At 40.7% G+C, this 18,132-nt stretch overlaps 1 protein-coding gene across 1 annotated transcript; it reads left to right on the top strand.

Moving 5' to 3' along the window:
- The first annotated feature begins 6,748 nt into the window (after nucleotides 1-6,748).
- On the top strand, nucleotides 6,749-16,838 carry LRIT1 (leucine rich repeat, Ig-like and transmembrane domains 1). Its single transcript, XM_008929503.3, has 4 exons — nucleotides 6,749-6,870; nucleotides 9,364-9,830; nucleotides 13,052-13,357; nucleotides 15,799-16,838. Exons 1-4 carry the CDS (start codon nucleotides 6,749-6,751, stop codon nucleotides 16,779-16,781), a joined length of 1,878 nt encoding a protein of 625 aa, XP_008927751.3. The 3' UTR covers nucleotides 16,782-16,838.
- Nucleotides 16,839-18,132: the final 1,294 nt, after the last annotated feature.

Genomic DNA, 18,132 nt, shown 5'->3' with positions numbered 1-18,132 from the left:
ACAATCAGGATAAAAATAAGAATAATTGCACAGGCGATGTAATTATGACCCCACCACATGCATATATGTACATACATTGTATCACTGAAGACAATAGACTGAGAGAAGCTTTTTGCTCTGAGAAAAGTAACATCAAGAAAAAAGCTTTCCTTTTCCCTTTCTTTCTACCTTTTCTTTCTTCTGTTTTCTTTTTTTTTTTTTTTCCCCCAATTTTTCTTGATCCCTGTGTGTAAGACTTGCAGCTTTCAAGAAGTTTCCTAGAACTACCACAGGGGCATATACTTGGGCTGCAAAATCTCAAGGTTGTAGACAGGTAAATCAGAGTAGGAAAGGTGGTGATTGTCAGACTGGAAAGAGGGCAGAGGGTTGCTGTGTAAAACATTATGCTCCATCTGCATTCAGGAGCCAGATAAACAGTGATGGAAGCTCTTGCATACCTGAGGAAACAAAATAAAACAATCACTGTTTCCTAAGCAGAGGTGACTCTGCAGGGATTAGACTAATACTATTAAGGTCCAAATCAGAAAAGGTTGTTGCAGTCAGCAATATTACTGCATGAACCCCTCTGTCATCCAGCTGAGGATGCTAAGCCCAAAGTTAGCTGATTTTGTTGAACTGAGGGAAGCTTACTGGAAATTAGGGAATGAAGGTACAATAGAGACGAGGGGCCAGGAATATAAACCTAAGAAATAGTTTGTAATTTAAAATACATTTCAGATATGACTGTGGTATGTCCAGCCATGAAAATGGACTATGTGTATGTGGACTGTGGCATGTGACTGAGGCATTTCAGAGAAGAGTAGTACTTTTTGCTGTGAAAATGATGCTGCCAGACAGACATTTATGCTGCTCTAGGTGTATGTTTTGGTAACTGTGGGTGTGTCCATGTGTGTACAGACACATAACTACTTCTCCAGTCTTACTGTGTGTTTGCTTTCCTTCTTCAGAAGACTTGTAAAAATTCCCTGTTAGCTACTATTCTGATCAGAAATCAGTCAATAGCTTATGACTAGCAGAGCATATATATTAATTTTTCTATTCATGATAGCTTAAACTTTACATCTAGATGTTTTATTTATATACATGTACAAGTCAATGATACACTTGATTTGTTTATCTGTTTTTTTCGCTAATCTTTGTGTCATGTCTTCTTTGGCTGTGCTCCATTAGACACACAGGTGTTGGTCTTTGATAAAAACTTTCAGGGTGCCTATGCCTTACTAGAACTCCTGGGCACTGTTTGAGTGAAAGTGTGAAATAGTCAGCACTTTGCAAGCTGTACATTCCAGCAGTGAGGATTTGTTGCAATGCTTCTCTTTCCCTCCTTTTCTTCTTCTCTCTGCTAGCAGCTGTAATGTCAAGAGAGCTGGCATAGCAGAAAGCTCACAGACAGATAACTGTGGCATGTATGGGTGATACTTGTTTTGAGCTTTAAAGGCCTTCTTATGTGTGTAACAAAACTAGTCAGAAGCATCAGTATTCTCAAAAAGATTTACTGTGCAACTCAGTTGTGGTTTTCATGTTTGTGTTTGTTTTTTTTTTGACATTACCTTGGAGGATGTTTTTATGGTAGTTAAAATATTTACTGACATGGAATTACGCATATTTAATGTACATTTATTTTTTGTGGGTGGAAGGTTTTTCCAGCTCCTGTCTAGAGGGCAACACGAATTCACTCTCTCATTGGTGCTCAAGACTAAGCCTCAAAGATGGGTTTGCAGAGGGCTTTTAAGAGAGATAATTAGTTTGTCTTCTGATTTCCCTCTGCAAAGGAGTGTACTGGGAGTTTGTCCCAGAGAATTTTGCTCTGGGGTCCTGTATGTCCAATCCCAGTGGAATTTGCCTGTCACTGTGGGGCCTTTGGAGAAGAGTAGAAGAGCTGTGGTTCTGTAAATCTATGCTAAGGTAAATGTGTGCAGAAAAGAAATACCACTGATAGACTTTTAATGTTCCATGCCAAAACCTGTTTAGGTTTGTTGTATTTTTTCAGCATGTCTAGAGGTCTATTAATGGCTTTGGCCCTATAGGTCTGGGGAGCTGCCTTCATCAGCATTAAGTGCAAGATCCAATTTAGAATGACGTAATGTATCAACGTGCTCTCCACTTGCATCAGTGGGAAGGATTTTCCACTGTACAAGAAGCTTCTTGGAGATGCATTTACCTAATCAAATTGATTTAGTGTCTGGCCCGTGTTGCCTGCTAATAAAACCTTTCAGACAAAAATCATGATAATAAAGTATTTTATACTTTTCATTTATGCTAAAATATGCTGTTTGATTTGCTTTATGCCATATTTTTCTATTTTCATATGGGGAAAAGAAGTAAAAATAAATTCTGTCCAATTGCCAGATTAAAAATGAGTGACTTAGGTGAGCATATTGAGTTTGTCACTCAGGCTTTGCTTTTGAGCTCATGAGTAGAATCTTCTGATAAAACATTTCTGGCTTTAAAAATGTGTATAAGGAAAAATGGAAACTATGCCAAATAATTAATTTAATCTTATTAAACACAAAGCAAATTTTTTTCTCTGAATTATACCCCACCAAGGAAAGATAAGAAAGATTGCCATGTGCTGAACTTTGCTGACAGTAGAGCTTGACACCATTTGCTTTGTATTTACTTACACCAAAAATATAAATAGAGGATCTGGTTATTCTAGGAGAATGCAAAACAAATTCTTACACTTCAGATGAATGACACTTGCTGACTGCTTCTTTGTATGTTTTTTCCTCCAACTGATATTTTTAGTTTGGTGCAGAGAAGAAACTGTTTACTTCCCTTCCTAGGTAAGCAGCAAGGAGCACAATTTGTATGGTTTGGAGTGCAGAATTGTAAGTGGAGAGCCTAACTCCCACTAGTTTCATTATGGAATGGAACTGCCTGTCATGAAAAAAATTGTTTTTACTCTGCACTGCAAAAGTTGATATTGATTTTACAATCTCGAATATCACCTGCACTTACAAGGAAATTATCTAATGAGTGTTCATTTTACATTAAATAGCATAATGTGTGAGTAACTGTTCAATAGTTGGGAAGAGGTAATACACCTAAGCCTTAAAAATACCATGAAAATCTAGAAAGCTGTTGCACTGCAATCAGTGCTTCAGGAAAAACCAGAATTGTGTGTAAAAGTGAATTCATAGTCCGTTGAACACAGTGGCCAGATTTTGCTTCCAGTTTTCTGTCTTTCATCTACCTGAGCTGCTTTCCTCACCCACTGATGAACCTCTTGTTGAGTTTCCTCAGGTTGAGGGCAGTCCCCCTCTCTTGACCATTCAGATCAAGCCTAACAGGGGTGTATCTGTGGCTTCTTGCCTAGCACATCATTTGCACCATGTAGTGGTGATGTATCAATGAAGGATTATAAGATAATATAGTCAGAGGGGAGGAAAAACTCAAACATTTAGTGCTGATAAAACATAACTGGGTTGTTAGTTGACTGGTCCTTTCCCCTCTCTTTTCCTTCTTTCAGAGACACACTTGTGAATACACTCCAAGATGAGAAACCTGAATGTTACTTCTTTTCTTGTTTTATTAATCTCTCAGCCTACCTCCAGGTCTTTCTCGTTCAGAAGTGAGTCTGTCATGTTAACTAAATAGCAGCTTTCTTGACAAAGTGCAGGGTATTAGCTGCTGCTAAGGCATGCTTTATTGATTGCTGTTGATTTACAAATTAAGTTTACTTCTACTGCTCCTGGCATTTAGTTGTAACTTAAATGTTTCATTAGTGAGGCAAAATCGAGGTTCATGAAAGCAAACCTTACCATACAGTTACTGGCTACTTTCTACAAGTTTATTATTCCAGAAATCCAATGGAGGGAAACCACTTTATCAGATGCATTGGAAAAAAAAAATAGAGGCAAGAGGTTAATTATGTTGAATTGCTTTTTCAATTAGAATTTAACTTCAGATGTTTCAGTCACTGTTGAGAGTATTGAGCTGAGGCAGAGTCTGGGCAGCAAGGCAAGTTGACCAATGAGTACACTAAAAAACCCGATAAGCTTGGTCTCAGCTCGGAGATTATTAAGGGAACTGAAAAATCATTAAATCTAGAAATGGGACCTAATGGAAGTCAATGAGAGAATGACTGGGGATCTTTAATGAGCAGCACTGCATCGTGTTCTCATCTCGTCAGAAATAAATAATGAGACACTTGAATTTCTCTTTGAACGACAGTAAAAGTAGAATGTGAAAATAGCAGGGTGAAAAGTAATCCTTTGGGCCATCCTCTCTATAAGTGATTGCTACAAGCCTTAATTAATTATCGGAGTAACTTGTGAAACAAGCTTATGTGAAACTATGGCACCATAAAATGTCTGTTTAATTGTTAGCCCCAAACCACATCTAGATTACCTCGAAAGTCTGGGAGTTCATTACCCAGAATTATTGAAAAATTGCCAGTTTAATTTCATTCTGCTGAAGAACACAGGATGAATTGTGCATGAGAACAGCAGTGCTGCAGAAATCCTGGTGAGCAATCTTTGTTAGGAACAACGTTGCTGGAGCATGCTCGTTAAACTTCAGTGGGTTTGTATGTTACTGCTGCACTTCTGACTGGTAACTTCTGATTATGTTTTTGAAAGGAGAAGCAAAATCAACAGGCTGGCAACAAGGAGGAATGCTGGAAAAGAGAGGTGAAGAGGGGCTGGAGCTACCTCAGCCAGTACATCCTATAAGGATCTTCCTTGCAGAGGTGGATCCTCAGCCTGGACAGGAGAACAGGAGGCAGTAGGGAAGCAGAGGAGATGTGAGAGTAGTAACACCACGTAGCCTTCTGCACTTAGCTTTGCTGGAGAACTGGGCACCCTTAATTGCCTCTGTTGCCAACATGAAAAGAGACCAGCTTCAGCAACTGGCAACTGAAGTTGCCTGTATTAAGCTTATTTTAGAACATCCTTTCCACCTTGCTGGTCTTTTGTCAGGGATCTGACATAGCTGCACAAGGCTGGAAGAAATTTGAGTTTTAAGGAGTAACATCCATAACAGCTCTTCCAAATGTGTCTGTCTCTCATAGCACTTTCGGTTGGAGCCTTTACATGTTGAATGGTCTGTGGTGGAGGGCTTTTTGTCCTTATTTATTTATTTATCTATTTATTTAATGTTTTATTTCAATTTTTTCCCCCATCTTTTCTTCTAACCTCCAAAATGCCTTTTGTACCAGATTGTTCATATTTCTTCCTCGGTTTTATGGCAGTTCATTTGATTTTGTTCTAGCATGCATCTCTGCAGAAGGACAGCTGTAGATACAACCAGGCTATTAAAATGGTACAGAACTGTAGTTCTCTGCTAGGGAAATCTGAATTGAGATGGATATCTACAAGAGGTGGACAGAAGAGCTGCAGCAACTTCAAACACTGACAGAAGAGAGTGGGATGGGCACTTTTTCTCTGATCAATATGACTATAATTAAGATCCAAGAAAACCTAATGTTTAGAGAAATCTTTGTTGTTGTAATTTCTTTCCCTTCTTCTTTGACCTTTGGTAAGGAAAAGGAAAGCTGGTGACTGATGCTGAAAGACCAACAGGATGCTGAATGGCTTCTGCCTCAATCAGCCACATTTTATCCCACACTCCCATTTCTATGGGGGAAGCAGATGGCCAGATCCAGGATTTTAGTAGAGTTGCTCATGTTTTAGGCTGGAGTGGGGCATCTGAGACTCCCTCCTGTAACACTTGCTGGCACTGAAGCTTTCCTGAGCTCCAGAACTGGAAGAGAAATATCTCTCTAAAGCATCTCTGCAGGAGTAGTGTCTGGTTAGTGCTTTATCACTAGCTCTTCAGCTCCATTCAGTCCCTCTTCATTTCTGTTAACTTTTAACTTGTGTTTTCTGTTTTGTGTCTGGCACAGGGGTTGATTTTCTTGCCAAAGCTATAATGCAGTATGTCTGGGAAGCGGGGGGTAGCAATCTGATCAGGCTGAAAGCAATTATCTAACAGTTTCTCCAAAGCATTTGAGCATTTTACCTTCGTAAGAGTATTGTGCATTTGTGGTATAAGTAATTTATATACTTTCACGCTCATTGGAAAATAATAGTCATTATAAACATGAGATGTCTTTTGTTAGTATGAATAGGATTCTGCTCCCTTATCAAGTAGCAAAAATTGGTCCCTTATCTGAGCTTTGCTTTGTCAGCAAGTCAGAGCATGTGCTAGTCCTGATATAAACTGAAATATGTGCATATTTACTAGGTTATTAACTGTTTATCGATATCAGGCATGTTACTGACAGTTCAATAATTGCTTGATCAAAATAGGAGTTTTTAAAAGAAAATAAGGCCTTTTAATAGCATTGCTATATATATATATTTTAGTATTCTTATATAGGAGGCTTACATTCCATTAATACAAATAACTGTCTTAAATCTTCCCAATATCCCCATGAGGAAGTAAATGACTGCTAATTCCTGGTCAGATAACAGTTACCTTACCCCAGAAAGTATGTTTGTTTTTCCTTGCACAAGAGCCACAAATTTCCTGAGGAGGGTGTTTTGAAGGGGCTCCCTGAAGGAAGAAATGCCGTTAGTACTGTTCCAGGAAGCAATAAGCACCTTCATGAAAATAACTCAAGTCCCCATCCTTAATCCCTGCCTATCCTTTTTTATCTGATGGACTCAGCGAGGGCTGGAAGATCACAGTGTGGCTGAAAACAAAAGGGAGTTAACAAGATGTGACCAGTCAATGGATAAAACAATAGGCGAAGCCCTCCACGTTGTGTAGAGCCCAGGTGTCCTTCCATGCTCAGGTAGCCATGTGGATCGTGGTGAGTCTGCTGTGTTGCCTCACGCTCGGGGGGCTACCAGGGGCAAGCGGCTCGTGCCCATCCCAGTGCAGCTGCGCCTTCCACAGCCTCAGTGAAGGGACCAAAGCCAGGTATGCCGGGACTCTCCTCGGGGGCTACCGCTCGTTCTCGGGGTGCCAGGGGTTTCGTTTCCTCTCCTTTGTAAGGAGGCTTGGGAGAGAAAATATTGTGTCCAGACTTTGTGTCCATTATTTTTTCCAGTCGCCGTGTGCTCTAGCTATATTTGCAGAGGATTAGCTTCTGAAAACGCAGTAAGCTGATTTCAGAGAAAGCGTTTCGGCATCTCTGTGAGAAGTGACATAATTACTGCTGGTGCAATGGCAAAAAGGGAATGAAATTTAAACATTTTGGCTTTTTTTACCTTTGTGCTGAAAATTCTAGTTTTAAGAAGTCTTATTCTGCTCTGCTGATTTGTTGCTAAAGTGTGATTAGATTTGATTAATGTTGTGGTAACAAAAGCGGCAATTCGATTCACTTAAAAAAATCCTTCAGCTGGAGATTTTAGGCAAAGCAATAGACTGTAGATGAGAATGAACAAAAAAAATAGACAATAGTCATAAAAATAAAAGAAGTTAATTCTCAGACTGGAAGCTTTCAATTAAAAAAGAAGACAAGACCAGAAGGACCTCCATTTTTGAATGCAATGTCATACTATGTACATTTCTCTGGAGGACTGTTTTTTATAACCCTTCGGAAGTGTAATCACAAAGTAATTGTCTGACAATGGAATAGAGGCTACATTTTTGTAAGGTGCAGGTCACAGTAGAGGAGGTTTTGTGACAGAGATACATTATTTGCAAAATCCTTTGGAATAAATTTTTTCTAGACAAGAACACAGTATTGACATTAAATATTTTGGATCCTCATGAAATAGATCTACTTTCTTATCTCTTTTTTAGTGCTATAGATTTAGTACCATAAACTTTGCCAGTAAGAAGCATGGTAGAGACACAAGTAGTCTGCAATTGTTAGAAGGGAGAGCAATAGCATGACAGCCAATTATTGCTTCATAAATGTCACAGTTCCCAGGGGAATTTCCTTGCAGTGACTGGAAAAAGCTGTTGTGCATTTTAGTAAGATACATAGTAATGCAAATATCCATTAGTCCCTTAAGGAGCATAATGTCACCTTTTTTTCCTGCGTTATGAATCATATTTCTCACTAGCAGAAGGAGATTATCCCATAGATTAGATGTTTAGTGCTCACTGACATAGTTTAAGGACACTATGAGAAGCACCCTGCTTTACTGCCATGGTGTTTCTGTTAGCAAACATTTTATGTCATGACTACACACAAAAAAATGTTTTATTGAAAGAGGATTTTTGGATTTTTCTTATTTGATAGATTTTTCTCTTCCTCAAAATCTCAGTTTTCAGCTGAGGGTGGGCAGGATTTAATGCCACAATGAGAGTAATGTACTGTGTTTTGATTATAAATTAACAATTTAACTGTAGGCTCAAATAGCATTTAACTCTGGGAGGTTTGCATGAGCAGTTCAGTGTTGTTCTATGTTTTTGTTGATACTAGAGGAATAATTGCTTTCAGCCAAAACCAATCTGGTTTTGGCAGCTTTGCAATATTCTGTTTATAGAGGCAGTGTGATAAGAAAATGTTACTTGACTGATCACATTACATTTCTTGCAGTATCTTGTTTAGCATGTGGAGTGGAACATGACTATTTTACTTGTTATCTTTTGCAGGTGGCTTTGTATTTTGTTAAGAATTTGCCTTCCTCTACCTGCTGATAGGCAAACTAAAATGCAGTTTGGTCTGAGAGACCTTTTTTGTCTCCCTTCATTTCTCATGGCTATCTACAATCCCAAGTCACAATTTTTTTGTATGAAGGCTGCAAAAATGCAGCAGACTTTTCATGCTTTGACTGCCAGAGACTAGGAATGGGAAGAATGATTAAAACACATAAATCTGCCTTGCTTTCAGTGTAGCATTTTCCAAAGAGTTAATTTTCTGTGCTTTCACTTTCATAACTATACATGCCTGTGGTGCAGTGACTGCTACCACCTCTACACACCTTCCAGGTTACTTCACAGTAAAGCAGAGCTTGCTCTAGTGCATTTCCAGTGAGCTGTTAGCTGACTTTCTTATCTTCATTTTTCAAATCAAAGGTCCTGTGTCATATTTAACCTATATAACTTCTTATCCTCCGACACGTCAGTAAGGCTTCTTTTTATATGGCTTTTATTGTTCAATTTTTGGATCATTTTGTTTTAACTTGCACTAGAATCCTCTGTTGTGCATCAATGTTGTCACTACTGTCTCTCAGAAGTACTCTAAAAAAACCTGAAAGCAAAAACCAGCAGGAACACTATATGGGCCAGATTTAGACTCACATCACCCCAGAAGTAGCACAGTGCTGCAATCTCTGCAGTGAGAAGGTGCATATGAATGTTGATGTCCTTATGGTGATGATGTAGAGATCGGTAAGAAATGACAAGAAGAAATCTTGTGGAAAAACAAAAGCAGACCAAAATCTTGCATTGAAAGAAAGTTTCAAAACCTTTTCAAAATAAAAGAAAGCCACACCTTTGCTTGTCTTTCCCCACCAGGACAGTGCTGTGTAATGACCCAGAGATGACCCTCCCTCCTGTGAACATCCCCGTAGATACAATCAAGCTTCGGATAGAAAAGACAGCCATTCGCAGGGTGCCAGGAGAGGCTTTCCACCTACTTCACAACCTGGAGTACCTCTGGATGCCCTATAATTCCTTGGCCAGCCTCAGTGGAATCACCTTCAAGGGTCTTCATCGTCTACAGGAGCTAAGGCTGGATGGGAACAATTTAATAGCTTTCCCCTGGGAAGCCCTGGCTGGCATGCCACAGCTAAGGCTTCTGGATTTGCACAACAACGAACTTACCTCAGTCCCTCCAGATGCTGCTCGTTATGTCAAGAATATCACATACCTGGATCTGTCTAGCAATAAGCTGATGACTCTTCCTCAGGCTCTTATTGCCACCTGGGCAAACCTCCAGGCTGTTCCTTACTTCCCCAATGATAACTCCAAGATCATCCTAGGTAAGAGAAGTGCCTGTCATTTTGCAGGGGGCACGAATGGCAAGAGTTTCTCATCTTATTGCAGCATTTTCACCCACTGTGGTTACCGTAGCAAGTACATTGCCATTGTATATATTCAATTTAATACCCCATATCAAGTGCGTAAATTCATTTACATGTTAACAAATTCACCTCAGGCTCATCAAACCCAGTGTATTACACCATACATTTGATTATTGGCTTGAATCTTTGTATCTTTGTCAATGCTGGGCTCCTCAGAAGTATGGCTTTGGGGCAATTGTCTATTTTTGTGTCAGCTGACTCTCAGTTGCAGTATCCCCAAGTGAGATTTCAGCACATTTATTAGTTCAGGGGATTACTACTTAGTCTTTTAACATTTGAGTGCTGATTCAAATCCACGGTAGGTTGATGATGTTTCAGAGTTGTTGCCATCTGCTGTTTTCACTTGCCTTGAGCTGATCCAGCTCCACTGAGTGTGTTTGGTCTGGGGGCTGTGTGCATCTGTGTGTACTGCCTCTACAGCGTGGATGTGAGTTCAGGCACTTGCTGATAATCTCATCAGAGACATTGCAAGTTTCCTCTTGCTCTGGCAAGTACCTGCTGCTCTTTGTTCCCTGGATAAATTTAGGAGAGTAAAGTTTTTTAAAAAGGATTGCAGTGGAAAGAGATACAAGACTTAAAAAAAAGATACAAAATGCCACCTACAAAGCTTTTAGTGTCCTTTACAGATGTTTTTTAAGGTTTCATTAGCATCAGGAGAGGAGCAGGTGTTTCATTGTGCTGTTTTGCCAGATGCAGTAACAAGTTCTTTAAACCAAAGCTGGCAGTTTGGGATTGCCCATTTCACTCATGGCAAGACACTGCCTAGATCATACTTTTTAAATTTTTTTAGCATCAAGTTACATGTAAAAATGTTATTCCATTCAATATAGAGTAGTAAAGTGTTTTATTGAGAAGAACAGATCGTGCCTTGATGCTCTGGCCAACCTGAGTGTTTACATATCCAGCTGTGCAAAGGTTGAGTGTGCCAGGATCCTAAAATATTCATGTAGGCAAATGCCTATAATGCTAAAATTAATGCAGTAATGTATAGACATTCCAGCTTCTAGATCCTGTCCTACTGATACTCAGAGGGACCGGGTAGATAAAATGCATGTCCCTCACAGGAGCAGAATGGGAGAACACAGCTGCTTGTTTCTGTTTCACTCTGCTCATGACTGCTTCTCATGGAGGCATAAAAAGTCATGAATAATAAAGAGTCAGCCAAATCCATCCTTTGTCTGCAGTGCATCACTGGGACTTCTCTTCAGAGCCCTTGTTTGTAGACTACTTCAAGATGTAGCTCCTGTGGTAAGTTGCTGGCTAAAAGTCTGTGCCAAGGGTGCAAGCTGTTCCACATGAGGATTGCCCACCTGAGCCCATGGAAGTGTGCTGTGCAGGGATGCAAAGAGCTCACTTTGGGGCTTTGGGGGTGCTGCAGCATCAGCTGGAGCTGGTGCACCTGCCAGGTAATCTGGGATACATTGGTATCTAGTGCATGAGGTCAGAAATAAGCTGCAAAGAAGTATGCTAGCAAAAATACCATAAACCAACAGAATCAAGCTGTACTTTCTTTCTTTATTTAGTCCTCTTCATTTTCATGCATTGATTTATAAGAATTGACCTCCTGCCAAGACCCATCACTTTCACATCCTCTTCCGAGCTCAGGGAGGATGATATGGAATTATCTCAGAAGAAATTTTCCAGCAGCATCTTTAAAACACTTTGTCTGAGACCTTGGGGGCCTTTGATCAGCATTGTGTCTCTGTTGACTGTAGCAAATTCAAACACCCCCTTGATGTTCGTGGAGCCTTGTGGTGCACCGTCTGTGCATGTGTCAAAATCAGGTTGTGGCTGGAAAGCCTGTGCTTGCATGACTCGTGCTGCAGGGCTCCAGGGCCCAGAGAGGGTGGGCACTGTAGGGTGGGCAGCTGTCATTTCCTCCCACCAGGAGTGGAGGAAATGTTAGTACTCTTTACGTTGAGGCAGGTGCCAGCCCCAGGGCATGTCCTTGGGCTGCCTGTGGAAAAGAGGAGGTGGAGCCCCCTTAGAGGAAGCAGAGCTGACTCCTGTGGCAGGCAGGAGGCCTGGGAGCCATGCTCCTGGTTTAGGCTTCAAATGTGTGCCTGGGTTAGATGGTAATGTCCCTAGTGCTAATTCTGCTAGCTAGAACCATTAGAGACCACAAACTGACCACAGAACAGCTGGATGGGGATATTTGTAAGCAGGATGACACAGATTTAATAAGAATGCAGCAACTTCTGTTCATGGATATGCATTGCTCTAGTTCCAAATTTGCTTTTTCAGTACTGTCTTCACAGGTCTATTTTTCATAGAGCAATGTCTCATTTTTTTCAGAATTTGAGTTCAATAGGTGTGAACGGGGATAGCAGAATGAAAAAAAAAGGAGAAACATTCTGGGACTCTGAAACAGGAGTGTGCTCTTCAATAGACCCCTTTCTGTGTGTATATTCCTAATATAGTTATTGCCTATTTATATTCTTTTATATACCATAGCAGGAATATTCTTCAATTTGATCCTTAAAACAGTTCTTTTGTTTTATCCCGTGTAAATTAGTATTTCAGGAAAAACAGGTCATTTTAGCTGATTACTAAAATAATGAAGATGACTTAGAATAACTGGGCTGGAAGAGAACTATTACAGTCAAGTAGGATCACCTACACCTATTGTAGGCATGAAAGTAGGCATGACAATATGGATAATATTTTAATAGTGTCCAGTGAGAAGAATTTCTTGACCTATCTCAGGAAGAGGCTTCATAGTCTCCTCATACCAAAAAAATTCACATCCCTTCTCCCATGCTTACTTGTTTTTTTCATCCTGGAACCAACTGTGTTTATAATAACTTCTTGTTTTGCTTCTTTAGGTGCATAAATTGCAATGTTTTCATAATATGAATAATTCAGATCCAGATTTTGAGACACTTTAGCAAGCCATGTTTATTCCATTCTACTAACAGGCAACCATGGGATCCATCAGGCTCAGGGGGCTGTCAGGACATCACTCCCCCACACCCCACATACCCCTGCATAAGCACAGGCAGTTCTTGCAGAGCAGTTTGGGAGCTTATCACAGTTTGTCTTGCTGAAAAACAGAAATGAAAGTGGCAGAAACAACAGATGCTGTTGGAATGACTTAGTGCTCTGATTTCTTTTGACAGGCTTGCAAGACAATCCTTGGGTGTGTGACTGCAGTCTGTATGAAATGGTCCATTTCCTGAATTTCCAGTCTCCTAACATAGCGTTCATTGAGCCCAGGCTGAAATGCTTCACGCCCAGGAGCCTTGCAGGAGTGTTCTTCAGCCAGGTGGAGCTCAGGAAGTGTCAAAGCCCCGTTGTACACACGTCTGTAGCCAAAGTGAAGACCATCCTGGGCAGCACTGTGCTGCTGCGATGTGGGACAACAGGGGTGCCCATCCCTGAGCTCAGCTGGAGGAGAGCTGACGGTGCTCAACTGAACGGCACAGGTGGGCTTGGTTTAACCTTTTCTCACACAGGGAATGAGTGATAGAGACCTGTACCTTTATTTTCTACAGACTGTTCAGCAAATGGAAGCTTCTATGACAACAGAACCTTCCTAGGTTCAAGTGGTGCAAGATTAAGATTCACTGTAATTCACAATAGTACTGTGTGTAATCCACTACTACAATGTGATTTTCCATTGATTATAAAATTACTTACATGTTGATGAAAATATGATCAGATAAATATATACTATAACGTGTAAAAATTTGGTTTTGTTTTATTTCATAGCAATTGTGGTGGTGAGACAAGGAGTTTTCTGCAAATCTGTTGGAGATGAAGAAATGAAATGTGTCCAACTGTAGCAAGAGGCTGTTCTCAGTTACTGAGTTATTCAGTCACTGACAAGGCTTCCTACTGAATTATTCTGTGCATCTTTGAGATAATGAATAGCTACTGTTAATCAGTTAGCAAACATGTCTGTTAGCAAAGATGTCTGATGTGGACTCAACTGGGATTTAGATCTGCTGTAGAGAGAAAGAAAAGGCTGCAAATATATTAAAAAAACAAAAAAGCCACTAAACTGCTGAAGGATCTAATTCTGCAGTGGCAATGTCTGCAAGAAATCATTAATTTCTGATAGGTTGACAAGGTGTCTTGGGAAAAAGCTTTGTGGGAGAAACACTGACCACCTGGTCTGAGTACCTGTTCTGTGCCCACCCCTCTTGTGGGGCAAGTCTTCAAACAGCCACTGGTTTTGTCACTGATCATGTTTTCATTTGCATTCACAAGAATGTTTGGAGCTAAAATTCCAATGTTCGTTCTTTAATGTGTGGGGAATTTAGGGAAGATACTTTTGCTGTATTGAATACAATTGTCCTTAGCTTTTCGTCCTAGGACCTGAACCTTCATCCCTGCAACCTTCCCTGAATAATACTGTATTCCAGGCCTGGCCCTGACTTCCACAGTAGATCTAAACTCAGCAGATAAATTGCTAAGTATGGGGTCTGATCTTCCAAGAGTTACAGGGCTCCTTGGTGCACAGAACAGGGAAGAGAGCATTTTTATTTCACAGCAGTAGAACTACTTGTAATAAATATAATTTTTTGAGGTCTGCACAAGTCATTGCTCTGTTGTGCATGGTGTGCAGGATATAGCAGACCTGCTCCTCATAATGATAATGTCTACCCATCCTGCCGTGAACATCCCTCCTACACTTGAAAGAGAACACCAAAAAAAACCAAAAACAACAACAAACAGAATGGTTTCCTGAAAGCCTATGTTGAGTTTACTTTGAGCTACAACTGAGAACGATGTATTTTGTGCCCCATTAAATCAGACCTTAGCACCTTTCAGTAAACAGTTGGCTGAAAAGATACATTATTTCTCAACAACGGCAGCTTCAGTGCCAATGCTGTAACATGACTGTTTGAAATGTTAGTGTTCTGAACAGAAAGGAGAGAGAAACAGCCCACAGTCTGTATGTACAGGGAAGTGCCGTAGGTAGGCTGTCTGCATGTTTTCTGATCTGCCCATTTAGTAAATAATTAAACTGAAAAAGTAACTTTTGCTACCTTGTACTCCACTGCCAATGGAAGGGGCGCTGGATCCAGCCAAAGCTGGATCCTGACCCCATGAGGGCTTGGGAGAAGTTTGCATTCTGTCTTACTTTTGCCTTTCAGACGTCTCCCTGGTTCACCTTGCAGTGGGAAAGGGTAGAGGTAGCATGTGCTCATCCTAAGGAGGCTGTTTAAATAATGAAGAAGGTTCTTTACCCTTCTACAGAATCCTAACTTTTTTATTTTCCTGCACAAATAGAAAAAGGCAACAAAAGCTTGTTTTAGCCTCCAGGTAAAGCAAGCCAGAAAATCAACACTCAGTTGTGTACATGTAATTCAGTGGTAAGTGATCAGGCCTGTATAAAAGCCTGCAATAATTTAGCAGTAAAAGGGTTATTATTTTTCAATTATTTTTTCATACACTCTGGACTAGTCCATATGCAGTTATTAGAATAAAATCTCTGCTGTTTGTATTTTCTGTGCCTCAGAGGACTGCATCTAGTGTTTAAATAGATCATGTTACTGCCTACTCCTTCCACTCTTTTAAGTATTGTACCTACATAAGAATTTTTAAACTTTTTTTTTTTGTAAGTGGAAGAACCTTTTCTGTTATGTTTTCAAATTGTACATCAGTTTGGAGGAAATACCGTCAAATGTTACACATATATTCATTTTGAAGCAGCTTCAATCCCAACATAACCTAATTTTAGTGTTACTGCCCTGTTCTTAGGTTTACTTTGATTTTGTAACATTCTTGGTGGCAAACAGAAATGATGATTCTACTGTATTGAGCAGATATTTGGTTGATGGAATTTCAATATTTTACAAGCATGTTATTAATTCTATTTATTATTGACTATTTATTTAATATTTTTCCTACCTTGCAGTTCACCAAGAGATTTCCAGTGATGGGATGAGCTGGTCTATTCTGGGCCTGCCTGTAGTCTCTTACCTTGACTCTGGAGAGTACATCTGTAAAGCGAAGAATTTTCTGGGAGCAACAGAGGCGTTCATCTCTCTCATCATCACAGACTCCGAAAGCACGGATGACCCTAACTCTAATGGCAAAGGCACATGGAATGGGAAGGCGAGTGGGATGGAAGCAGCTGCCTACAATGACAAACTAGTAGCAAGGTACGTTATCACCACCTCCACTGTGCCTACCCTGGGGGCTGGAGTGGGCACCGGAGAGGGCCTCCTCTCGGATGTGGAACAAGACGGCAACCCCAGAAACCTGCTGGTGAGCCCACCCACTGGTCAGCAGGAGCCAGAACGAATGGTGAGGAGTGTCAGGGTAATAGGAGACACCGACCAGAGCATCACCCTGGCCTGGAAAGCACCTCTGGCAAAGAACACGACGGTGTTCAGTGTCCTCTATGCCATCTTTGGAGAGAGGGACATGCGGCGGATCAACGTGGAGCCGGGGAAGACCAAGGTCACCGTCTATGGGCTGCTGCCAAAGACCAAATACATCGTGTGTGTCTGTGTGAAAGGACTGATCCCCAGGAAGGAGCAGTGCATCATATTTTCCACGGATGAAGTTGCCAGTGCAGGAGGGACCCAGAAGCTCATCAACGTGGTTGTCATCAGCGTGGCCTGTGTCATCGCCGTTCCCCTGACGCTGGTGGTCTGCTGCGGAGCGCTGAAGAGGCGCTGCAAGAAGTGCTTCGTGCGAAAACCCAAGGAAATTCAGGAATCCTATGTCACCTTTGAAAGCCTGTCTCCTGGGGCCAAGGCAAAAGGCGTGGAAGGGGAATACTTGACTAGACATACCCCTGATGAGTCAAACAGGCTGCTGTCTGCCCGCTCCAGCGTGGACTCGGAAGCGATACCAAAGATAGAGGGACAACCTAATGAATACTTTTGCTGATAGTAGCTAGGATGATTGTCAGCTTGCCAGGTGGAAAGCATGTGGCTGTATATATGACTCTGTGCTCCAGCACTGCAGGCCAGCCTGTCAATACTTCTGTCTCCAACATGTTCTGGAAGAGGATGCAAGAGGGTAGATGGTGCCCAAGCTTTACAGAAACATGTTGCTTACACCACTTGGGGTTTGGTGTTTTGTACCCAGTCAAAAGCTTCTGTGATAATGGCCTCGTTCTTCTGGACTATTTTTTTTTCCCTGTAAAATGAAGCATGCACACTAAGTGTGAGGACATTAGCAACATTTCTGAGTGTGTTCTGCTTGGTGTTGTTTAGTACCTGCTCTGCAACATACTAGGTATTTTATTCCCAGCTCTTTTGATATTCTTTTGGTTGACAAACAGGGGAGTGTTTAGTAATTCTACTATAAATATCTATGAAAGTGAAGATTGAGAGTCTCACTTTTGATGTTCCCTGTGTTTGCATGAAACACGCAGTTTGATGCTTAGTAGATCACAGCAACCTTTTCTAATATGTCCAACATAATAACAACTCTACTCTGAATTCATAGACATGTGCAAAGGAGATAGAAATCAAGAGACAAAACCCAATCCACTCCCAAGAATCATAATAACATTTTCTGATTGCATTTTTTCCCTAAACACTATTCTCAAGATATTATTGAACAACAGTACAGCACAGATCCTTCAGTATTGGTCCTAGCTGGCATTTTTTACCTTATTGTAATTAGTAGAATATGTTTTATATCAGCTGTGCTAGTTAAAAAATCATGTAATAGCTTACTTTGCACATCGTGTGTGGTGTTGTAATGCTTTGTAATTATACTGGAAAACCTACACTGGACAGTTTTGCAAAAATCTCCCAAACCAGCCCTGTCATTGCTGCCTGTGCTCCTGGCAAAACTGATAGTGAAGACCCACATGGTCAGCCAGGCACTTGTGACTTGGTCGTGCAAATAACTTGCTCCATGCAGAGCAGGAGACTGTGATGCTGTGATGGATCACTGGCCATGCACACATCAGCCATAACTGACTATGAACTCAATGGTGGCAGAGGCTCAGGGCAGACTTGTGGGTTTCAAACATTTTACAAGTTCAAGAACCCTGAAAAAAACCTGTCTAATATTAATCTAAATGTACTTTCATAGTCAGGGTGAGCTGATCAGTCATTGAAATGTATATAACACTTTTTTCTCTCTGTAATAAATATTATTCATGAAGAAAATGATATATGTTCTGCCAAATGTTGAGTGGGAGAGATCTAGCCAAGCTGAAGTGGTAACTTCAACTTAAAGTTGAACTTAAAGTGGTAAAGCTTTCTGAATTGTTTTGAAATGT

This window comes from Manacus vitellinus, unplaced genomic scaffold (genome assembly GCF_001715985.3).
Source record: "Manacus vitellinus isolate BGI_N305 unplaced genomic scaffold, ASM171598v3 scaffold_54_pilon, whole genome shotgun sequence".
Classification (NCBI taxonomy): domain Eukaryota; kingdom Metazoa; phylum Chordata; class Aves; order Passeriformes; family Pipridae; genus Manacus; species Manacus vitellinus.
Note: the sequence above shows the minus strand (reverse complement) of the source record. Positions and strands in the feature narration are given on the sequence as shown.